Source organism: Amblyraja radiata, chromosome 5 (genome assembly GCF_010909765.2).
Source record: "Amblyraja radiata isolate CabotCenter1 chromosome 5, sAmbRad1.1.pri, whole genome shotgun sequence".
Lineage (NCBI taxonomy): Eukaryota > Metazoa > Chordata > Chondrichthyes > Rajiformes > Rajidae > Amblyraja > Amblyraja radiata.
In genome coordinates, this window is record NC_045960.1 from 90,429,004 (window position 1) to 90,454,779 (window position 25,776).

Genomic DNA, 25,776 nt, shown 5'->3' on the forward strand with positions numbered 1-25,776 from the left:
GAAAGATGTGGAAGAGAAATGGAGTACATTTAAAGGTGAAATTTTAAGAGTACAGAATCTTTATGTCCCTGTTCGGTTGAAAGGAAATCGTAAAAATTGTAAAGAGCCATGGTTTTCAAGGGAAATTGGACACTTGGTTCAGAAAAAGAGGGAGATCTACAATAGTTATAGGCAGCATGGAGTAAATGAGGTGCTTGAGGAGTATAAAGAATGTAAAAAGAATCTTAAGAAAGAAATTAGGAAAGCTAAAAGAAGATATGAGGTTGCTTTGGCAAGTAAGGTAAAAGTAAATCCGAAGGGTTTCTACCGCTATATTAATAGCAAAAGGATAACGAGGGATAAAATTGGTCCATTAGAGAGTCAGAGTGGCCAACTATCTGCAGAGCCAAAAGAGATGGGGGAGATATTGAACAGTTTCTTTTCTTCGGTATTCACCAAGGAGAAGGATATTGAATTATGTGAGGTAAGGGAAACAAGTAGAGTAGCTATGGAAACTATGAGGATCAAAGAAGAGGAAGTACTGACACTTTTGAGAAATATAAAAGTGGATAAGTCTCCAGGTCCGGACAGGATATTCCCTAGGACATTGAGGGAAGTTAGTGTAGAAATAGCAGGGGCTATGGCAGAAATATTTCAAATGTCATTAGAAACGGGAATAGTGCCGGAGGATTGGCGTACTGCGCATGTTGTTCCATTGTTTAAAAAGGGGTCTAAGAGTAAACCTAGCAATTATAGACCTGTTAGTTTGACGTCAGTGGTGGGCAAATTAATGGAAAGGATACTTAGAGATAATATATATAAGCATCTGGATAAACAGGGTCTGATTAGGAACAGTCAACATGGATTTGTGCCTGGAAGGTCATGTTTAACTAATCTTCTTGAATTTTTTGAAGATGTTACTCGGGAAATTGAAGAGGGTAAAGCAGTGGATGTTGTGTATATGGACTTCAGTAAGGCCTTTGACAAGGTTCCTCATGGAAGGTTGGTTAAGAAGGTTCAATGGTTGGGTATTAATGGTGGAGTAGCAAGATGGATTCAACAGTGGCTGAATGGGAGATGCCAGAGAGTAATGGTGGATGGTTGTTTGTCAGGTTGGAGGCCAGTGACGAGTGGGGTGCCACAGGGATCTGTGTTGGGTCCACTGTTGTTTGTCATGTACATCAATGATCTGGACGATGGTGTGGTAAATTGGATTAGTAAGTATGCAGATGATACTAAGATAGGTGGGGTTGCGGGTAATGAAGTAGAGTTTCAAAGTCTACAGAGAGATTTATGCCAGTTGGAAGAGTGGGCTGAAAGATGGCAGATGGAGTTTAATGCTGATAAGTGTGAGGTGCTACATCTTGGCAGGACAAATCAAAATAGGACGTACATGGTAAATGGTAGGGAATTGAAGAATGTAGGTGAACAGAGGGATCTGGGAATAACTGTGCACAGTTCCCTGAAAGTGGAATCTCATGTAGATAGGGTGGTAAAGAAAGCTTTTGGTGTGCTGGCCTTTATAAATCAGAGCATTGAGTATAGAAGTTGGGATGTAATGTTAAAATTGTACAAGGCATTGGTGAGGCCAATTCTGGAGTATGGTGTACAATTTTGGTCGCCTAATTATAGGAAGGATGTCAACAAAATAGAGAGAGTACAGAGGAGATTTACTAGAATGTTGCCTGGGTTTCAGCAACTAAGTTACAGAGAAAGGTTGAACAAATTAGGGCTTTATTCTTTGGAGCGCAGAAGGTTAAGGGGGGACTTGATAGAGGTTTTTAAAATGATGAGAGGGATAGACAGAGTTGACGTGGAAAAGCTTTTCCCACTGAGAGTAGGGAAGATTCAAACAAGGGGACATGACTTGAGAATTAAGGGACTGAAGTTTAGGGGTAACATGAGGGGGAACTTCTTTACTCAGAGAGTGGTAGCTGTGTGGAATGAGCTTCCAGTGAAGGTGGTGGAGGCAGGTTCGTTTTTATCATTTAAAAATAAATTGGATAGTTATATGGATGGGAAAGGAATGGAGGGTTATGGTCTGAGCGCAGGTATATGGGACTAGGGGAGATTATGTGTTCGGCACTGGACTAGAAGGGTCGAGATGGCCTGTTTCCGTGCTGTAATTGTTATATGGTTATATGGTTATTATATAGCTTTTAAAGGAGTGAAGCATTTTCCAGTGATAGATGAAAGTTCAAAGCATGTCTAGATGGATAAAAACTTTTTTCATTGTTGATTCCACCACCTATTTATGCCTGAACTTTTGAAGATCATTTTCAGAAAAGCAGAATACTGCAAATATGTGCTCTAGCCAGAGAATTCTTGCACACATCGTTGCTGATTGCAGTTAATTCCTGCAAATATGCTTGCTATTTTTCTTCCCTCATTATGTAATGTCATTAATACAACTTATGGACCAAGATATTAAAGATTAATTTTTACAGGATAAAAATTTAAGGAAGCTGTTGGGTCATAATGCCAATCTTCAAGGTTTGTCTTCAGTTCAAGACATCAAAGGCACAATTTATGACATTGCTAGAGCAAGGGATTTGGTTGGAAGGGAAAGCTTGAAGAAAATTGTGTCCCACTGTGAAGTTCAGTGAGACATCTTGAGATGAAGAATAATATGAAGCCTTTAATGTTTGAAACTGAAAATCAACCTAGGCAGCAATTGACAACTTGGTAAAGATCCCTTCCCAAACCCAGTGTACCATTTAAGTGGCAACAATAGAAAAGATTGGTTTGAAATGAACAAAGTTGTTATACATGTTTCAAGTGCTGTAGATGTTATAGACAATATAATAAATCCCAGGAAGCAGAAAGAAAGTGATCTAGATTCTAGAGAAAAAGATCATGGTCCAATACTGCTTCAGCATTTGACATAATCGTCAGATTTGCAGAAACACCACAAAGCTGTGTAGCTGTGCATTTTGCAGTCTAGTCTTACACCAAATTCCAAGAGCCAATTAAGATGCCAGATTTGTGATTTATTTGAGGACCCACCCCACCACCCCTTTGGCTCACCATGGGCTTTGAGGTGATGACAATAGGTGCAGGAGTAGGCCATTTGGCCCTTCGAGCCAGCACCGCCATTCAATGTGAACATGGCTGATCATCCCCAATCAGTACCCCTTAGAAACATAGAAAATAGGTGCAGAAGTAGGCCATTTGGCCCAGCACCCCCATTCAATATGATCATGGCTGATCATCCAACTCAGTATCCTGTACCTGCCTTCTCTCCATACCTCCTGATCCCTTTAGCCACAAGGGCCACATCTAACTCCCTTTTAAATATAGCCAATGAACTGGCCTCAACTACATACTGTGGCAGCGAATTCCAGAGATTCACCACTCTCTGCGTGAAAAATGTTTTTCTCATCTCGGTCCTAAAAGATTTCCCCCTTATCTTTAAACTGTGACCCCTTGTTCTGGACTTCCCCAACATCGGGAACAATAATCCTGCATCTAGCCTGTCCAACCCCTTAAGAATTTTGTAAGTTTCTATAAGATCCCCCCCCCCCCCCTCAATCTTCTAAATTCTAGCGAGTACAAGCCCAGTCTATCCAGTCTTTCTTCATACGAAAGTCCTGACATCCCAGGAATCAGTCTGGTGAACCTTCTCAGTACTCCCTCTACGGCAAGAATGTATTTCCTCAGATTAGGAAACCAAAACTGTACGCAATACTCCAGATGTGGTCTCACCAAGACCCTGTACAACTGCAGTAAAACCTCCCTGCTCCTATACTCAAATCCTTTTGCTATGAATGCTAACATACCATTCGCTTTCTTCACTGCCTGCTGCACCTGCATGCCTACTTTCAATGACTGGTGTACCATGACACCCAGGTCTTTCCTGCCTTCTCCCCATATCCCCTGACTCTGCTATTTTTAAGAGCCCTATTTAGCTCTCTCTTGAAAGCATCCAGAGAACCTGCCTCCACCGCCCTCTGTGACAGAGAATTCCACACTCACCACTCTCTTTGAGAAAAAATGTTTCCTCGTCTCCGTTCTAAATGGCTTACTCCTTATTCTTAAACTGTGGCCCCTGGTTCTGGACTCCCCCAACATCGGGAACATGTTTCCTGCCTCTAGCGTGACCAAACCCTTAATAATCTTATATGTTTCAATGAGATATCCTCTCATCCTTCTAAACTCCAGAGTGTACAAGCCCAGCTGATCCATTCTCTCAGCATATGACAGTCCAACAATCCCGGAAATTAGCTTTGTAAACCTACGCTGCACTCCCTCAATAGCAAGAATGTCCTTCCTCAAATTAGGGGACCAAAACTGCACACAATACTCCAGGTGTGGTCTCACTAGGACTCCTTGCAACTGCAGAGGGACCTCTTTGCTCCTATATTCGATTCCTTTTGTTATAAAGGCCAACATGCCATTCGCTTTCTTCACTGCCTGCTGTACCTGCATCGGCGAAACAATCGCCAAGCCTACGCTTGGTCTCACCGATGTAGATCAGCTGACATCTAGAGCAGTGGATGCAATAGAAATTAGAAATGCGTGCAACAAAGGTAAAACAGTTATAATGGGTGACTTCAATCTACGAATAGATTGGGTGAATCAAATTGGCAAGGGTGCTGAGGAAGAGGATTTCTTGGAATGTATGCGGGATAGTTTTCTAAACCAACATGTAGAGGAACCAACGAGAGAGCAGGCTATTCTTGACTGGGTATTGAGTAATGAGGAAGGGTTAGTTAGCAGTCTTGTTGTGCGTGGCCCCTTGGGCAAGAGTGACCATAATATGGTTGAGTTCTTCATTAGGATGGAGAATGACATTATTAATTCAGAAACCATGGTCCTGAACTTGAAGAAAGGAAACTTTGAGGGTATGAGACGTGAATTGGCCAAGATAGACTGGCAATTGATTCTTAAAGGGTTGACGGTGGATATGCAATGGAAGGCATTTAAAGACTGCATGGATGAACTACAACAATTGTTCATCCCAGTTTGGCAAAAGAATAAATCAGGGAAGGTAGTGCATCCGTGGATAACAAGGGAAATCGGGGATAGTATCAAAACAAAAGATGATGCGTACAAATTAGCCAGAAACAGCAGCCTACCAGAGGACTGGGAGAAATTCAGAGTCCAGCAGAGGAGGACAAAGGGCTTAATTAGGAAAGGGAAAATAGATTATGAAAGTAAACTGGCAGGGAACTTAAAAACTGACTGCAGAAGTTTTTATAGATATGTGAAGAGAAAAAGATTAGTTAAAACAAATGTAGGTCCCTTGCAGTCAGAAACAGGTGAATTGATCATGGGGAGCAAGGACATGGCAGACCAATTGAATAACTACTTTGGTTCTGTCTTCACTAAGGAAGACATAAATAATCTGCCGGAAATAGCAGGGGATCGGGGGTCAAATGAGATGGAGGAACTGAGTGAAATCCAGGTTAGCCGGGAAGTGGTGTTAGGTAAATTGAATGGATTAAAGGCCGATAAATCCCCAGGGCCAGATAGGCTGCATCCCAGGATACTTAAGGAAGTAGCCCCAGAAATAGTGGATGCATTAGTGATAATTTTTCAAAACTCTTTAGATTCTGGAGTTGTTCCTGAGGATTGGAGGGTAGCTAATGTAACCCCACTTTTTAAAAAGCGAGGGAGAGAGAAAACGGAATTACAGACCAGTTAGTCTAACATCGGTAGTGGGGAAACTGCTAGAATCAGTTATTAAAGATGGGATAGCAACACATATGGAAAGTGGTGAAATCATTGGACAAAGTCAGCATGGATTTATGAAAGGTAAATTATGTCTGACGAATCTTATAGAATTTTTCGAGGATGTAACTAGTAGAGTGGATAAGGGAGAACCAGTGGATGTGTTATATCTGGACTTTCAGAAGGCTTTCGACAATGTCCCACATAAGAGATTAGTATACAAACTTAAAGCACACGGTATTGGGGGTTCAGTATTGATGTGGATAGAGAACTGGCTGGCAGACAGGAAGCAAAGAGTAGGAGTAAACGGGTCCTTTTCAGAATGGCAGGCAGTGACTAGTGGGGTACCGCAAGGCTCAGTGCTGGGACCCCAGCTATTTACAATATATATTAATGATTTGGACGAGGGAATTGAATGCAACATCTCCAAGTTTGCGGATGACACGAAGCTGGGGGGCAGTGTAAGCTCTGTGGAGGATGCTAGGAGGCTGCAAGGTGACTTGGATAGGCTGGGTGAGTGGGCAAATGCATGGCAGATGCAGTATAATGTGGATAAATGTGTGGTTATCCACTTTGGTGGCAAAATCAGGAAAGTAGACTATTATCTGAATGGTGGCCGATTAGGAAAAGTGGAGATGCAACGAGACCTGGGTGTCATGGTACACCAGTCATTAAAAGTAGGCATGCAGGTGCAGCAGGCAGTGAAGAAAGCGAATGGTATGTTAGCATTCATAGCAAAAGGATTTGAGTATAGGAGCAGGGAGGTTCTACTGCAGTTGTACACGGTCTTGGTGAGACCACACCTGGAGTATTGCGTACAGTTTTGGTCTCCTAATCTGAGGAAATACATTCTTGCCATAGAGGGAGTACAGAGAAGGTTCACCAGACTGATTCCTGGGATGTCAGGACTTTCATATGAAGAAATACTGGATAGATTGGGCTTGTACTCGCTAGAATTTAGAAGATTGAGGGGGGTTCTTATAGAAACTTACAAAATTCTTAAGGGGTTGGACAGGCTAGATGCAGGAAGATTGTTCCTGATGTTGGGGAAGTCCAGAACAAGTGTCACAGTTTAAGGATAAGGGGGAAATCTTTTAGGACCGAGATGAGGAAAACATTTTTCACACAGAGAGTGGTGAATCTCTGGAATTCTCTGCCACAGAAGGTAGTTGAGGCCAGTTCATTGGCTATATTTAAGAGGGAGTTAGATGTGGCCCTTGTGGCTAAAGGGATCAGGTGGTATGGAGAGAAGGCAGGTACAGGATACTGAGTTGGATGATCAGCCATGATCATATTAAATGGCGGTGCAGGCTCGAAGAGCCGAATAGCCTACTCCTGCACCGATTTATGTTTCTATAGATGAGGTTGGAGGAGATGCAGGTAAACCTCTGTCGCACCTGGAACGACTGCTTGGGTCCTTGAATGGAGTCAAGGGGGGGAGGTAAAGTGACACGTGTAGCATCTCTTGCGGTTGCAAGGGAAAGTGCCCGGGGATGGGGTGTGAAGGGAAGAATTAACCAGGGAGTTACGGAGGGAGCGGTCATTGCGGAAAGCAGACAGGGAGGGAGATGGGAAGATGTGGCGAGTGGTGGGGTCACGTTGGAGGTGGCAAAAATGACGGAGGTCTATCTGTTTAGATAGTAATCTAAGCCCAGACCATCATCGGCTCTGCCCAGTCCATCATCGGCTCTGACCTCCCTACCATCGAGGGGATCTATCGCAGTCGCCTCAAAAAGGCTGGCAGCATCACCAAGGACCCACGTCATCCTGGCCACACACTCATCTCCCCGTTACCTTCAGGTAGAAGGTACAGGAGCCTGAAGACGGCAACGTCCAGGTTCAGAAACAGCCGCTTCCCCACAGCCATCAGGCTATTGAACTCAACTCAAACAAAACTCTGATAGCCCATTATCAGTTTATTTGCAATTTACCTGTTTTATTTATCCATGTGTGTATATATTTATACAATGGTATATGGACACACTGATCGGTTCTGTATTCATGCCTTCTATATTCTGTTGTGCTGAAGCAAAGCAAGAATTTCATTGTCCTATCTGGGACACATGACAATAAACACTCTTGAGCTTTCCTTCCTGTTTTTGCTACCAAAGTGGATAACCTCACATTTATCTGAATTAAACTTAATCTGCCATGCATCTGCCCACTCCCCCAACCTGTCCAAGTCACCCTGCATTCTCATAGCATCCTCCTCACAGTTCACACTGCCACCCAGCTTTGTGTACCATCTGCAAATTTGCTAATGTTACTTTGAATCCCTTCATCCAAATCATTGATGTATATTGCAAATAGCTGCGGTCCCAGCACCAAGCCTTGCGGTACCACACTAGTCACTGCCTGCCATTCTGAAAGGGACCCGTTAATCCCTACTCTTTGTTTCCTGTTTGCCAACCACTTCTCTATCCATGTCAGCACTCTACCCCCAATACCATGTCCCTAATTTTGCCTACTAATCTCCTATGTGGAACCTTATCAAATGTTTTCTGAAAGTTCAGGTACATTCCATCCACTGACTCTCCCTTGTCCATTTTCCTAGTTACATCTTCAAAAAATTCCAGAAGATTAGTCAAGCATTATTTCCCCTTCGTAAACCCATGCTGACTCGGACTGATCCTGTTACTGCTATCCAAATGTGCGGCTATTTCATCTTTTATAATTGACTCCAGCATCTTCCCCATCACTGATGTCAGGCTAACTGGTCTATAATTCCCTGTTTTCTCTCTCCCGCCTTTCTTAAAAAGTGGGATAGCATTAGCTCCCCTCCAATCCACAGGAACTGATCCTGAGTCTATAGAACATTGAACATGACCCTGAAGAAGTGCAGGGTATTTTAAGGAAACTAGACAAGATGTGAGGAACTTTCCACCATCCACTTCCATTGTGCATTTGATTAACCAGCACTTATCAAGTCTGGCACCTACTGGATAATTGGTTATTTACTCTCAAATTGCCTGTGTTCTGAAGCAATGGCATCGGTGCCCTCTAGAGGAGTAAAATATTTACTGCAGTGAGTTGTTTGTCTCACCAGCACTCGCAATCTTCAGTGGAAGTCCTCTGTACATTAATTGTAGCTTTTCATTCAGTATAATCCTAGATTCTCCAAATCCTGAAAAAATAATGTATGATTTTATGAGGTTTGAACAATTTTTTTTCCCCTCCCAATCCAGTCATTTGATGCCACATCTCTACTGACACGACTCTTATTATGTGGTTTAGAGACATAGTATCATAACAGGCCTATTGGCCCACCGAGCATTCATACTATTTCTGTTATCCCACTTTCTCATCCACTCCCTACTTGGTGAGACAATTATAGGGGCAAATTTATGGATGACAATTACCATACAAACCCACAAGTCTGAGATGTGGGAGGAAACCGGAGCACCCAGAGGAAACCCATGCGGTCATGGGGAAATCGTGGAAATTCCACACAGCCAGCACCCAAGGTCTGGAACGAACCTGGGTCTCTGTGCTGTGAGAGTAGCAGAGTGGCTCTGTGGGTCTCTGTGCTGTGAGACAGTAGCTGTGAGAGAGCTAGATAGGGCTCATAAAGATAGCGGAGTCAGGGGAGAAGGCAGGAACGGGGTACTGATTGGGGATGATCAGCCATGATCACATTGAATGGCAGTGCTGGTTCGAAGGGCCAAATGGCCAACTCCTGCTCCTATTGTCTATTGTCCCTGTGTCTGAATCTTCTGCCTTTAACAGGAGATTTTACTTTGGAGTCACGTGAGTGACTACGTGAAGAAGCCCGCCACGACGCATGCGTGTCATATCACTTTCACGCTTGCGAAACGACAGGCGGGGTGGAGCGTTCCCCCGCAGCGGTAAGTTTGAAACCGCGACCTGCAGGTAAGTGATTTACTCTGCGGTAGTTTTTGTCCCCGCGCTGTTTTTACACGGGGGGGGGGAAGCTGGACAAAATAGTGTCCACAAGTGCTGCGAGTGAAGCTGGCTGGGGAGGACCGCGAAGTTGCGGGAGCCAGCAGCAGCTGAAGGCACAAGCCCCGTAAGGGATCAGCTGTGCCGACTTTTGGTCCCGCGCCGGCCAGAACACCACGACCGGGCGGGAGACTATTCAAATGGGGCCGTCGACTTTTGACAAGTCGAAAACGGCAGGAGGCGGGGTGGAACGAATTTCCCCCGTAGCGACAATTTAAACCTGGACCTGCAGGTAAGAGCTGCGGTCTTTTTGTGTTTTCCCATGCTGATTACAGGTGGAGAAACCAACGGGCTGCGACAAAGCTGGTGGGCTAGCAGCGGCCAGCGGCACTTGAATCACCTATAATGGGATCAGCTGTGCCCGATGTCGCCTCCGCACCGGCCAGATCCACTTCGCGGCAGGGCAGTAAGGACAAAGCTGGTGAGGGAGGACCGCGGAGCAGCAGGCAGCCAGCAGCAGCCAGCGGCACTCGGATCACCGATAGTGGGATCAGCTGTGCCCGATGTCGCCTCTGCACCGGCCAGATCCACGCGGCCGGGCGGAAAGGCTAGACACAAAAACAAACAAGGTCGTGGACTCGGAGGAGTCCGACTTTGAACAACCGCGGGTGGCCAGCGACCGAGAGCGCTGGAGCCGGATGGAGCGGTGTGTGGAACATTTGCTCCAACGTGACAGACTCCGGGAGATGGAGTCGGGTCACTGTGGGCCCTATGATAAACCCACAGCAGTACCTCTTGAAGGGCTGCACAGTGCTTCTACCTCATCAGAGGGGAGCACTGCGGGTCAGTTCTGGGCTGACCTGGAAGAGGGGTCCGCAGAAGGAAAGACAAGTGTGCAAGGGGTGCAGGAACGAGAGAACCTACTGGACTAATAAAAGGGACTCCAACAAAAACCCACTACAGCTAAAGACAGCACCCCTACGCACCCACCAGCAGAACTGGTGAAAGCTCGAAGGCCCGGTACTCAAAATATGAGTCTTTTTTAGGCCATGGCCCAGGCCGGCCTTCTTGGAAGATGCGGGGACCTCCAGCGCCAACCATATTTAGATGACATACTCATTGTGGGCAAAACTTTGGAATTGGTCAAACAAACTGTAACAGCCACAAAACAGTTATTTGAAAAACTGGGATTTATTATCCATCCAGTTAAATATAAACTAATGCCTTCCACTACTATTGGACTATTTGGGGTTCACCATTGACTCAGTTCACATGTCGGTGACTCTGCCTAAGGGAAAGGCTAGAGATTTAATAGAGGCTTGCAATAACCTCATTGACATCATCAAACCATCCATCAGATTGGTAGCAAAAGTAATTGGCAAAATGGTGGCTGCCTTTCCAGCCACACAATTTGGACCTCTACATTACCAAAACTTACAGAGAGCAAAAATACAAGCACTCTAACTTATGCAGGTCACTTTGACAGACCGATGAAACTACCAATCAAGCTAAAATGGAACTAAAATGGTGGATAGATAACATCTGGCTTGTTCCAATCCAATCATTGTCAGTAACACTTCCATGGTACTACAAACTGATGCCAGTGCACTTGGGTGGGGAGCCACCAATACCATCACCAGCTGTGGAGGTAGATGGACTGCTCAGGAGGCATCATTATTACTCACACTGGGCATAAACTACCTGAAAATGTTGGGTGCATTCCATGGCCTAAAGTCATATTGTACTGGGTCATGTCACCAGCATGTTAGACTACAGATAGACAATACCACCGTGGTAGCATACATTAACCACATGGGTGGAAACAAATCGACATCATGTGACAATCTGGCTAATACAATTTGGCAATGGTGTATCCAGAGAGATATTTGGATATCAGCCACTTACCTACCAGGAAGACTAAATTTAGTGGCAGACACCAGGTCACGCAAATTTAATGAAAACACCGAATGGATGTTGAATAAAAAAGTATTTGCTGATATTACAGCAAAATATGGAACACCAGATATCGATCTATTCGCATCCAGACTTAACCACCAGTTATCAAATTATGTTTCATGGGAACCAGACCCTGGGGCAGCGGCGACAGATGCATTTTCGCTGCATTGGGGGGAAATTGTTTATTTACGCATTCCCTCCTTTCTGCCTCATCAGTCGGGTATTAAGGAAAATACAACAAGACTCTGCGTCTGGTATTTTGGTAGTACCCGATTGGCCTACTCAACCATGGTTCCCAGTGGTATTAAACATGGTATTAGAACCATGTATCACCATCCCACATAGACCAGATTTATTGCTACATCCCGTAACAAGGGATAGCCACCCATGCCATAAACATTTGAACTTATTAATTTGTAGAATTTTAAAAACACCTCTACTACAACTGGGACTGACGGACCGAACAGTGAACATGATCTCGGCGGCCCAAAGACAGTCAACCAAAAAACAGTATCTGGTCTATATCAGGAAGTGGGAGATGTACTGCCATAAAAACAACATCACCTACAGAGACATGAACATCCCGTCTGTTCTGGAATATCTGGCAGGCCTCCACTATGATGAGGGGCTCAGTTACAGTGCCATCAACTGCGCCAGAAGTGCCCTATCGACTTACCTATGGCAGGGGACAGAGCGTTACTCTGTTGGGACTCACCCACTGGTAACAAAACTTATGAGGGGAATTTTTAATACTAATCCCCCAAGAACCAGGTACTCTCAAATATGGGATGTAAGTATTGTCCTGAAGATGCTCAGGAATTGGTCTCCAGCAACAGCTCTGTCCATACACAGACTGACATTAAAAACAGTCATGCTAATGGCATTGGTCACGGCACAGAGGGTACAGTCACTGCATAAACTAAGACTGGACAACATGACTTCCTCAACAGAAAATATTACGTTTCATATCTATGAGTTAGTAAAGCAGAGCAGACAGGGATCAGCAGGCCTCAATATACAATTTAGGTCATACCCAACAGATGACCGTCTGTGTATAGTAAGACATCTGTCGTTATACATGGAGAAAACGAAAATCCTAAGAGGCAATGAGAAGGCACTTTTTGGTCAGCCACAAGCAACCACACAAAAGAGTGACGGTCCAGACCATCTCAAGATGGCTGAAACAAGTGCTAACACAGGCTGGGGTGGATACTAATATTTTTTAATCTCATTCCACCAGGGCTGCAGCTACATCGGCAGCGATACAGTTGGATGGACCAATTCCTCAAGGCAGCAGGATGGTCTGGGGAAAAAACATTCCAATTATTTTACAATAAACCAGTAATGAAACCTGGAACGTTTGCAGAAACAATTTTAAGTTCTGTGAATTAATTTAAACCCATAAAAAGGGGTTATAATTTTGTGTTAATAAATTTTATGATTTCAATGTCGAATTCATGTCCAAATTATGTTAACACAATTCCTCCTACAGTCATCAAGGCAGACGTGATGCATGGACTCGTTTCCACGGCATGAAATCACAGAGCTTTAAAATCTTCACGTAGTCAATCACGTGACTCCGAAGTAAAATAGTAAGATTAAACGAGAACTTACCAGTTTGAAGTTTGATCTGTATTTTATGAGGAGTTACGATGAGGGATTACATGCCCTCCGCTCCCACCCTTGATCATATACTTAACTGGTATCTCTTCTATAATCTTACTATGTTTAGTCATTACAGGTATCTGTGATTTCACACCGCTGCTTTGAAGAATGACACGCATGCGTCGTGGCGGGCTTCTTCACGTAATCCCTCATCGTAACTCCTCGTAAAATACAGATCAAACTTCAAACTGGTAAGTTCTCGTTTAATCTTACTATTAAACCTTGTCCCCACTAGTCCCCATTTACCAACAAATTACTGTCTACTTTTCAATCATTGCATCTTCTCTGACAATTTGACACAGCTCTTCTACAGTTATCTTCAAATTGAGGAGTTGATATAGATTTTTAAAGGCTCATTTTGAAGGAACTTTTGTGTATTATAGATATACAACTTTAAAAATGCTGGCATTTGTGGGATGAGGAAAGAATAATCTAGATATAAGACATGCTTTTGATATTTCTTGGGCATCTTTGGTATAGTCTAAGTGCAAACTATTGACCTTAAGAGATTGTGTATATAGCTCCAGATCTGTTCTAACAGATTTCTTACTGATGAGCAAAGTATTTAAAGCAGAGAAAAATCCTTTTAGTTCAACGGGTCTATTTTTGGTGTTAATGCTCTATAGGAGCTTTTTCCGCTTCTCATCCTGTAACCACTTAAGTTTTTCTTTCTATTCAATTCTCCTCGGTAAACAACCTGCAGTTTTGTTCATGGAGTTGACTTGTTGCAAAAATTGTCTTCTGTTGCATGTCCGTCACAGAAACCACATTTGCTTTCTAAGATTAGGCCCCCCTGCAGATGAGTGATTGTTGAACAGGATTCTAGCAAGGAGTAAAGCGATTGCTGATTATTGCAGACTTAATGGCTCCCGCAATGCTTGTATAGGAGAGTAAATTAAAGCGCCCTTGAAGTCCTGGGTTCTTGCCTTATTCCAAAATATCTCAAGTAGCTGTGACAGTTCCTTAATCAACAGTGGACTCCCATTGAAGATTTCTGCTGGTCTAGCATTTACTCCTGGGAGCTTTTCGAAACGTTAATTGCAACATTGGCTTTTGAACTTCCGCCAGGGCTGGGAGTTTGTCAAGAGTGGGATTTGGTGGAAGTTGTGGCGTGCGACCTATTGCTTCACCACTAATTGTAGACGGTCTATTTAGGACAGTTAAAATGCTCAGCCCATCTCTAAGGTCCGCTTCTTTACAATGACGTGTCAGTCCCTCTGCATTCTGTAGCGGTGAGCCAGCAGAGGGTGATAATCATATGATTTTAGAGTAGCACAGAAACGTTTCGAACCTTTTTGTTCTTGTTCAGTAATATTACTGAGACGTTGATCCTGCGCCTGGCGGAGCATTTTTCGGACATGACTGCGAATGTTAGAGATGGTATTCTATTTAGAATGTAGGATCACTCTGGTGTGCTCTAAAATGTGTGTTTCTTGTTGAGCAAAGGTACTGATTATTATCTGCCACCCTCTGAACAGAACTGTGTCCAAGCAGGGTGGCACGTCCGTGTATAAACATCTATATCCCCAGCTAAAAAATGTTGTCAAAAAATAGATTCATCTCAACCTGAGATAACGTTGATTATCTTTCCCATCTGCTGCCTTCCAGTATTACTCTTCTTTGAGGAGAATGCGTTGCCTCCTATCTGGACTATGATGCACGTACATGGATGTACACAGATTGATACCTTATTTTGTTGTCCAAGCTGCTAGATGGATAAAATTCCATCATGCCAAGTTGATGCACTAGAGATGTATTTCAAAATATGTTAAAATTGGAGCATTATATCCAGATACAGCTCGGCTACAAACCCACTCATTGTTAGCTGTTAAAGGGGAGGAGTCAAAATGGAACCAGTATTTCCTAGTTAAAGGCAGGAAGTAGACCCAACACATTGATGCAATCATAAAGAAACCCCATCAACGCCTCTACTTCCTTAGAAGTTTGAGGAGTACTCAAGTATGCTGACGAATACTCTCGAGTTTCTTCAGGTGTACTGTAGAGAGCATATTGGCTGGTTGTATCACGGCCTGGTTTGGCAACTCAAATGTCCAGGAACGAAGGAGATTACAAAAAGTGGTGGACACTGCCTGGTCCATCATGGGTACTGACCTCCTCACCATTGAAGGGATCTATAGGAGGTGCTGCATCAAAAAGGCAGCCGGTATCATCAAGGACCTACATCACCCTGGCCATGCTCTCATTTCACTCCTGCCATCGAGAAGAAGGTGTAGGAGTCTGAAAACCGGGACCTCCAGCTTTTTCCCAGCAACCATCAGGCTATTGAACACTACAAATACCAACTAAACTTCAAACTATGAATTGTCTTGGTCGCACTAGAGACTTTGAGCATTTATTTTGTACTCATTGTTTTTTTTAACTTGTTTGATTTATTATGTTATCCATTGAATACTGTGTTTACAGACCTACTATACTGCTGCAAGCAATAATTTCATTGTTCTGTTTTTGGTGTATGTGACAATGAAGCACTCTTGAAGATTATCATCCTTAATTTCGTCCATCTCCTCCTTCACCCCCTTCCACTGCCCCCACAAGCAGGTGACAAAGAAATCAAAGCTTGTCAGCAATGATTGCCTTTTTTTTAACCAAATTGCAGAACTGAAACAGAGTTGGAAATAGGAACCCGGAGAATAGTGCAATCTTTCCAAATGTGTTGCTGAGTCTCAAACGCTTACTGCAAAATAGAAACATAGAAAATAGGTGCAGGAGGAGACCATTTGACCCTTCGAGCCAGCAACCCCATTCATTGTGATCATGGCTGATTGTCTCCAGTCAATAACCCTTGCCTGCCTTCTCCCCAGTGTTCTCTGTACTGACCTGCATATTTTAATAAAGGTTTCAAAGGTCTTTCATTGTCACGTGTACCAATTAAGGTACAATGAAATGCAAATTACCATACAGCCAAAGTAAAAAAGTAACAAGACACACAACTACATAAGTTAACGTAAACATCCACCACAGTGGATTCCCCATATTCCTCACTGATGGAAGGCAATAAAGTCTAATTTTCTTCCCTCATCTGTAATAGAAAGTCAAACAACAATATAATGTGTGAAGATATGATGGAAGGCAATAAACGAGACTTTCCGAATCCAGTGTGCACATTTATGGAAGCTTTTCAGCATTACCCACAGATTATGGCAAACATTGAGAGAGTTGGGTTCCAGTGCCCAACACCGATCCAGGTAGGAACACTTTCACTTTGTATTCAACCAGTTGCTGTAAATTGATCATTCTAGTAATGTCAGTGAAATTTAGTTTTGTGATCTGTGGAATGTGTTTTTGCTCTTCAGTCTCAAGCATGGCCAGTAATTCTGCTGGGGTTTGATCTGATTGGGATAGCACAGACAGGAACTGGAAAAACGTTGGTGTATCTTTTGCCTGGATTCATCCACCTGGATCAGCAGCCGGTGTAAGTTATTTAGCCTTTGTCACGTTGACCAATGGTTATGAAAATCCCATCTCCATCTGCCCATCTCGGGTAACAAACCCAAAAATGCACCCCACTTCCAGATAGGGTTGAAAGAACCATGGAGCAGCCAAAACCATTTAGATGGGCTCGGGAGCGGCATACAGTGTGGCAAGGCAAACTCTGATGCTTCTCCCCACGATCCTCTCAAAACTAGCAAAGTCGAGCCCATGAGGCACATACCAGTCGCTGCTAGTTATGAGCAAATATGATCAGAAGTTGAGATTCAGAATAATATGACCTGGCACTGAAGTGAGGTATTGAAAAGTAGCAGGTTAAGAGGAATTATTCATTGATAGTATGGATGGGAAGAAAGGGTGGGGAGATGTTGCCACACTATCAGCTGGCTGGAATAATTTCAAAGGTTTCGAAGGTCTTTTATTGTCACGTTTACCAATTAAGGTACAGTGATATGCAAATTACCATACAGCCATACCAAGACACACAACTACATAAAAGTCAACAAACTTCCACCACAGCGGATTCCCCACATTCCTCACTGTGATGGAAGGCAATAAAGTCTAATCTTCTTCCCTCATTTTTCTCCTGCGGTCGGGGCAGTCGAACCGTCCATCGGGGCGATCGCAGCTCCCTTGTCGGGGCAGTCGAAGCTCCTGCGGCTTGGAGTTCCCGAAGTCAGTCTTTGACCAGAGACCGCGACCTCCGTGATGTCAAGTCCGCGGGCTCCCGCGGTAGAGCTCAGAGGTCGATCCCTGGCAAAGGGATCGCAAGCTCCGCGATGTTAAAGTCCTGCCGTGGAGCTCTTGAAATCGGTCTCCAGCAAAGGCCGCCAAATGCTCGATGTTAGGCCGCAGTGCGGACGGAGATACGATACGGAAAAAATCGTATCTCCGTCGAGGTAAGCGATTAGAAAAAATTTCGCCTCAACCCTTTCCCCCCCACCCCCCACATAAAACAAGCTAAAGAACGCTAAAAACATACATTTGAGACTTCATTTTGTTCTAAGTGCCATATGAGTTTAGTATGGAAGATGATTGATATGAAGCTTAATAAATCAGGCGAGCATTCCGGGAAGCAGTTTGCATTTGCGGTCTGCGGCCCGACCACGGAGCTCGGAAGCTCCAGCTGCAGCCGCAGGTCCGGTGGACTGGGACATCGGGAGCTCGCGGGTCCGAGTGGAGACTGCTTTCCGGAGCTCCCGCAACGCGACTTCTCGGGCCCGTGTCGCGGGGTTGGAACGACCCGGAGCAGGGCCGTACATCGCCTGGTGCGGCTTAATGGCCGCGGGACATTCCAGCGCCTGCCGGGGGCTCCAACTTCGTGACTTTTAGACTGGGAGCGGGGCCGTACATCGCCCGGCGCGGCCTAAAATGGCCGTGGAACTCACCATCGCCCGCCTGGGGCTTCAACATCGGGAGAAAAATGGAGAACAGGGGAGAGAAAATACTTTGCCTTCCATCACAGTGAGGAGGAGGTTCACTGTGATGGATGTTTCTGTAAATTGAATTGTGTGTATGTCTAGGAAATTGGCTTTGTTTGTATGGCTGTGGAAACAGAGTTTCGTTTGAGCCTCACTGAGGTTCAAATGACATGTAATAAATATTGATTGATTGATTGATTTCCATGGGTGATCATGATTTCAGGTCATTATCTCCGGTCAAAGAACATGGGGAGTATGGAGATTTTAAATGGCAGGTAATGATTGGCTTGAATACCCAGTAAAACTGCCCAGTAAACTTGAGGGAGGAGAATTGACATTTGACACAAGAAATTTGAAATAGGACTGAGGGTATAGATGTTTCACAAAGAGAGAGAGAGAGTTTAATGCTGCAGAACTTTCAGGGAGGGGAAATGGGAAGTGGGTGAATGTGAAACAGAACTAAAGTGTGTGCTTGATCACAGTGCAGTGAGAAATGGGTATAAACAGTATATCTTTGAGATCCGGCAAGTATATGTTAAACTGAATGTCACCTGTGATACAAAATTCAATAGTTTAGTAATCGTTTCTACATCAACCGTTTAAAGAGGAAAACAGTGATTATAGATACTATCAGGTTTGTCAGTTTCTGTCAGGTGGCCAGACTATGGGTTTCGCATAAACTATAGCTTCCCTAAAGATATTTCTCAACATTAGTTGCCTGGATTTACCTCTCGACAAAAAGCATTTGACACAAATGGGTGGCCCCATTAGAAAAAAGTGAATTTTTTTCCTCAGATCACCAGAAACAGTAGTGATATTATCCTTCTCATAGTCCAAGCTCCTGATGGCAATACTGTTGGGAGTGCCATTCAATTATGTATCTATACTTTTACTCTAATTATAGCTTTTCTGTTCCCTTTATGGCAAATTATTGAAAATCTCAGCAAGTTCAGATCATTAGGCTCAGTTATGTATCGGAAACTGGAAACTAGTACTCAGCATTTGATGCAAAACCAGTGCAATTGAGGCAGCAAAAATGAAACCAGTTCAACCACAGTTTGTACATTTTAAAGATTACAGGAAATGATGTGGTATAAAGTTCCAATAATTTGACAAAATTCAAAAAACTTAATAACCAATGCACAGTTGCATATAGGATTCAAGAATATAGGATTTGTGCACTTCATTAATCAGTCACCAGTGACTTTAGTGCACTGCAATTTTTTTATCAGTTACAGTAGATGTAATTACAATTATGTAATCTCATTGACAAAATACATAGGCAGAATTCTAACAAATGCATAATGGTTTAATGTAAAATCTTTATGGTGTAAAGGAATAGGACAAATAAAGACAAACCAGAGACGGAGAGTTTTGGGATCTATCCAGTAAAGCAAAAAGAAACTGCAGTTGCTTAAAATCTGAAATAAAAACAGGGAATATATCAGAAACATCCAGCTGGTCAGGCAGCATCTGAGGAGAGAGAACAAAATGGCCACTGATGAAGGTCATTGACCTGAAACGTCAACTGTGGTGTTTTTAGTTTTTCTTTGAAATCCATCCCAATGAATTATTAAAATATTATGAGCAGGGATAAAAGTTAACAATAAGTCCAGACTTTGTACTACAATCTTAATGCTTAACACTCCAATTCTCTGGACAAAGTCCTGGTAGACCACATGTGAAGTAGCCCTGGGCACTTCTGCGTACTTTACCGTGTCTCTGCTGTAGGTTTCAGAATGATAGCAGACTCCAACAATTGAATTAAGAGGAGGGATTACACAATGGATTGTGATGGGTTTCATGGATTTTTCGGGTGATTTGAGGTTTTCAAGATATTAAGAGAAATAGAATTGAGAATACTCATTCTATTGATCTAAAAAATAAAGCCAGCTTTCCAAGAGTCAATCAAGTACAGAATCAAGGGAAATGGGGGGAAAAGCAGGAACAGGGTACTGATTTTGGATGATCATATTGAATGGCTGTGCTGGCTCGAAGGGCCGAATGGCCTTCTCCTGCACCTATTTTCTATGTTTCTAAGAGTGTTAAAATTCTCCAAGTGCAGAAGAGTGTAAAAAATTGCAATATTTTTCCAAAGCAGCAATTGATGCTACTGTCTAGAATTGTTAATTTCATGTTTTAAACTTGATAGATTTTTATTTACCTAAGCCTATTAAGGGAAATGGTATATGGAATCAAGTAATACATAATTAATTTTTGGCTTTAAAAAAAAATTGTTCTATGACGAAGCAATACGTTTAGTGTCGACCCAGTCGTTGACATTTTGATGATTTTGAATGATTGATGATATAAATAAATGTGATCCAGCTTGCTGTTGGGAATTGAATGACTATATTTATTTTAAATGATCTAACTGATCAGGAGGTGTCATCGCTTCCCTCCATGATTATGCTCTTATAACTATTTGTTTTTAGGCCACGTGACAAAACTGATGGCCCTGGAATGTTGATCCTCACGCCAACTAGAGAGCTTGCCCTTCAGATACAGGAAGAGTGCAACAAGTACAGTTACAAAGGAATTAAGAGGTATTGATAGGTATACAAGAGGTTAAAATGCATTATGAGAAAATGCTCTGATGTGTGTTCCTTTTAACTTCGTATCCACTAATTTTTGTCAGGCATGCATAGAATTATTAATAGAATTAATAGAGTCAAAAGAATTTGCACACTCTGTAAGTAAATTATGCTAGGAACAAGATGAAAATAGGAAATACTGAGTATATTGTTGTGTGTTTTATATACATTGGAGAACAGAATGTCTTGATCAGGGAAAGGGAAGGAGCTGGCTAACTAAATGGTTCAGATAGTTGGCAGGGAAATGCCTCTGGATTTTATTTCTAGATATTTCCAGAAAAGACTGTTAGCTAAAGTTCATGTAAATGTAAACAAGTTATTGCCCTGGCTGAGAAATTGGTTGAGTTGCAGAACACATAAAAGTGACATTTAAGGGACTTTTGGACAGGCATATAGCTATGCAGGGAATGGAGTGTAGGATCACCAGCTCAATAGGGTAAATAGGATACTTCTGTTCCTTTGTCACGGAGCACATGGGATGTTTAGTCGGTGGGAAGAGGGGGGAAATTGTGATTAACATTTATTGCTGACCAGTGGCACTTTGGCGCTAAATCTCTGTACAATTAAAATCTCCAATAATCTACTTTCCGACACCGGGGCACTGGATCACATGCTCCCTTCCAACTCAATGGAGCCATGGTTCTGCCCACCCTTTAAACTTGCCCACTTCACTGGGAAATTTATTATAATGCAGTGTGACGTTTTCTAAAAATAAATTAAATTATGTTGGTATTAATATTTATCCAACAGTTCAGAAAATGTATTGGGTTTATTGTCACATGTACCGAGGTACAGTGGAAAGCTTTTGTCTGCATGCAATCCAATCAAAGCAGATAATACTGTACATGAATACATTCAAACCAAACACAGCTACAAAAGGGAGAGCAAAGAGATAGGTACCAAAGTGTAGAATATAGTTTATCAGCATGTAACGGTTCCAGAGAAAAAGTCCAGTGTTCATAATGAATGAATGAATGAATGATATCTTTTATTTCGAACGATTAAAAAAAAAAAAGGAAAGAAAAGATGAAAATGAATAAATAAAAGGAAAATTATATATATACATATATATATATATATATACATAAAATATACTATACACGCTATTACATACATATACATGTACATTATATACATACATATACACTACACTACACATATACATAACATATATGTACATACATAAATTAAAAAATTAAAAGCCAATTTCAACATAATACACATACTCGTTCGAAAAGGGATAGGAAGAAGCCTATGCTTGTCAAGTCCTACCCCCATTCTTCACCATTAGCAAATGCAAAATTCAATAAAATAAACTAAACAGACAATTCAAATAAAACTACTCCAATCAAGCTATTAAGAAAAAAAGAACAAAAAGAACTGTCTTTGAACAGTTTTTGTATGTTTACAGGTAGCAGTTTATTTTTTGCTTTATAAATTATTTGTGCAGTCTTAAATTCTACCTGTCCCACTTTCACGACCTCTGCCGAGTTTGCCCTTGACTCATACTCGAAGCATGGTCGTCACGAGGTCGTAGGTAGGTCGTTGCAGGCCGTGATGCTAATCGTAGGTACTCACTAGGCATCAAGTAGGTCGGGGCGTTTTTTCTAGCCTGATGAAAAATGTCCACTAATAAAATATGTCGTGAATTAGGTCGTGAAAGTGGGACAGGCCCTTTAGAAAAAAGGGACTGTACCCCAGCTTATTGATAGACTGTTCAGAAGTCTGATAACAGAGGGGAAACAAGTTGTTCCTGAGTCTGGTGTTCAAGAAGAAACTGCAGATGCTGGAAAATCAAAGGTACACAAAAATGCTGGAGAAACTCAGCGGGTGCAGCAGCATCTATGGAGCGAAGGAAATAGGCAACGTTTCGGGCCGAAACCCTTCTTCAGACTGTTAGGGGGTGGAGGGGAGAAGGAAGGAAAAAGGAGGAGGAGGAGCCCGAGGGCTGACGGATGGGAGGAGACAGCCCGAGGGCTGAGGTAGGGGAGGAGACAGCAAGGGCTAACAAAATTGGGAGAATTCAATGTTCATGCCCGCAGGATGGAGACTCCCCAAGCGGAATATGAGGTGCTGTTCCTCCAATTTCCGGTGTTGCTCATTCTGGCCATGGAGGAGACCCAGGACAGAGAGGTCGGATTGAGAATGGGAGGGGGAGTTGAAGTGCTGAGCCACCGGGAGGTCAGGTTGGTTATTGCGGACCGAGCGGAGGTGTTCGGCGAAACAATCGCCCAACCTCCGCTTAGTCTCACCGATGTAGATCAGCTGACATCTAGAGCAGCGGATGCAGTAGTTGAGGTTGGAGGAGATATAGGTGAACCGTTGTCGCACCTGGAACGACTGCTTGGGTCCTTGAATGGAGTCGAGGGGGTAGATAAAGGGACAGGTGTTGCACTTCTTGCGGTTGCAACGGAAAGTGCCCGGGGAGGGGGTGGTACGGGAGGGAAGGGAAGAATTGATAAGGGAGTTACGGAGGGAGCGGTTTTTGCGGAAGGCAGACATGGGGGGAGATGGGAAGATGTGGCGAGTGGTGGGGTCACGTTGGAGGTGGCGAAAATGACGGAAGATTATTTGTTGTATGTGACGGCTGGTGGGGTGAAAGGTGAGGACTAGGGGGACTCTGCCCTTGTTGCGAGTGCGGGGATGGGGAGAGAGAGCAGTGTTGCGGGGTATGGAAGAGACCCTGGTGCGAGCTTCATCTATGGTGGAGGAGAGGAACCCCCGTTCCCTGAAGAATGAGGACATTTCAGATGCCCTGGTGTGGAACGCCTCGTCCTGGGAGCAGATTCTGCGTAAGCGGAGGAATTGGGAGTAGGGGATGGAGTCCTTACAGGAAGCAGGGTGGGAAGAAGTGTAGTCCAGATAGCCATGGGAGTCAGTGGGTTTATAGTGGATGTCGGTCAGAAGTCTATCACCTGTGATGGAGATAGTGAGGTCAAGGAATAGTGTCGGAAATAGTCCAGGTGTATTGGAGTGCCGGATGGAAGTTGGTGGTGAAGTGGATGAAGTCAGTCAGTTGTGTGTGGATGCAGGAGGTGGCCCCAAAGCAGTCGTCGATGCCTGAGTCTGGTGATGGCCACTTTCAAGCTTCTGTATCTTCTGCCCGACTAAAGTGGGGAGAAGGAATGACCAGGGTTAGTAAGATCCTTGTTGGCTACTTTCTTGAATCAGCGTGAAGTATAGATGATATCAATGGTGGGGAGTTTAGTCTGTGTGATGCACTGGGCTACATCCACAACTCTGTCATTTATTGCGATTTTGGGCGGAACTGTTCTCAAACCAAGCTGTGATTTTTTTTGATTTTTTTAAAATCTCAAAATATACTTTATTCGAGAAATAAATATATACAATACATGATCAATACAAAACTCCATCCGACATTCTCGGAGGCTATACATAAATTAAATACAGTTTCCCCAAATCACAATTTTACCCCACACCCTTGCCACTCATGTGGCCCACTGGCGTGGAATCCCTTCCCTTATTTTGAGGGGCTTCTCCACCACACCCTTCCCCCCATGTCTCGGCTGCACCGAACCTCAGTGTGTCCATCAGCACGTACTCCTGCAGACTGCAGCGGCCAGTCGGCAACATTCCCTGACGGACATCTCGCTCCGCCCAACAGTATGCTTTCTACAATGCATCATAGAGATTTGTATGAGTCTTTGGAGACATGCTGAATTTCTTCAGTCTCCTGAGAAAGGAGAGGAGTTGGTGTTTTCTTTTAATATAGCTTTAATGTGGTTGGTCCATAACTGATTGTTGATAATATTTATGCCAAGGAACTTGAAGCTCGAAACCATTTCCACTTCTGCATGATTGATACTGATTGGCGTATGCACTCCACCGTGCTTCCTGTTGAACACTAGTGAGGTCAGGCTACTGCTGAAAGCACGGGACACCGCTTTCAGGTCAGGCGATGGGCTAACCTGAAGAGGGGCATCAAGAAGGCCAAGCACTGCCATAAGCTCAGGATTGAGGAGCACTTCAACAACAACTCCGACCCCCGACGCATGTGGCAAGGCATCCAGGCCATCACGGACTATAGACCCACCAACACCACCCCCACATCCAGCAACGCCTCCTTCCTTGAGGAGCTTAACCACTTCTATGGCCGCTTCGACAGGGACAATCTAGAGACAGCCATCAAGGCTGTGCTCCCTGCTGATCACCAACCCCTCACACTCACCCCCTACGACGTGTATGTGGCACTGAGTAGGACTAATGCACGTAAGGCTGCTGGCCCTGACGGCATCCCCGGGCACGTCCTCAGGGCCTGTGCTGCGCAGCTGACAGACATCTGGACTGACATCTTCAACCTGTCACTTGCCCAAGCAGTTGTCCCCACGTGCCTTAAAACCACCTCCATCGTGCCGGTGCCAAAACACTCCTCTGCGGCAAGCCTCAACGACTTCCGCCCAGTTGCACTTACTCCCATCATCACCAAGTGCTTCAAGAGGCTGGTCCTGGAACACCTCAAAGGCTGCCTAACCTCCACATTGGATCCCTATCAGTTTGCCTACCGCAAGAACAGGAGTACAGAGGATGCCATCTCAATGGCACTTCACTCCGCCCTCGACAACAGAGACACTTACGTAAGAATGCTATTCATCGATTACAGCTCAGCATTCAACACCATTATACCCTCTAAACTGATCACCAAACTCGGTGACCTGGGCATCGACCCCTCCCTCTACAACTGGATACTGGACTTTCTAACCAACAGACCCCAGTCTGTTAGGTTAGACAAGCACACATCTTCAACCCTCACCCTGAACACCGGCGTTCCACAGGGCTGTGTGCTGAGCCCCCTCCTCTACTCCCTCTTCACCTACGACTGCACACCTGTACATGGTAATAACACCATCATCAAGTATGCAGATGTACGGGTGGGCGGCGCGACTCGCGTCGCAGCGGCCTCTGCAGTCCGTCTGTTTTTTTTGTCTCGTTTGAATGTAGTTTTTATTTTATTTTAACTGGGCATGTGTGTGGAGGGCGGGGGGTGGGGAGGTGGTGGGGGAAACTTTTAAATCTTTCCCCTGCACGGAGAACCCGACCTTTTCTCTGTCGTGTCTCCGTTGTCGTTGGGGCCTAGCACCGTGGAGCGGCCTCCAACCGGAACGACCTGGGGCTCCAGT

General features: G+C 43.9%; 1 protein-coding gene across 1 annotated transcript in view; it reads left to right on the forward strand.

The window, feature by feature from the left end:
- Window positions 1-25,776, forward strand: part of LOC116973777 (probable ATP-dependent RNA helicase DDX53) — an 84,231-nt gene that overhangs the window by 24,989 nt on the left and 33,466 nt on the right. The window contains exons 6-8 of the mRNA XM_033022084.1: window positions 16,223-16,379; window positions 16,488-16,606; window positions 20,480-20,590. Coding sequence (XP_032877975.1) covers window positions 16,223-16,379; window positions 16,488-16,606; window positions 20,480-20,590 — 387 coding nt within the window. The remainder of the gene's footprint in view (window positions 1-16,222; window positions 16,380-16,487; window positions 16,607-20,479; window positions 20,591-25,776) is intronic.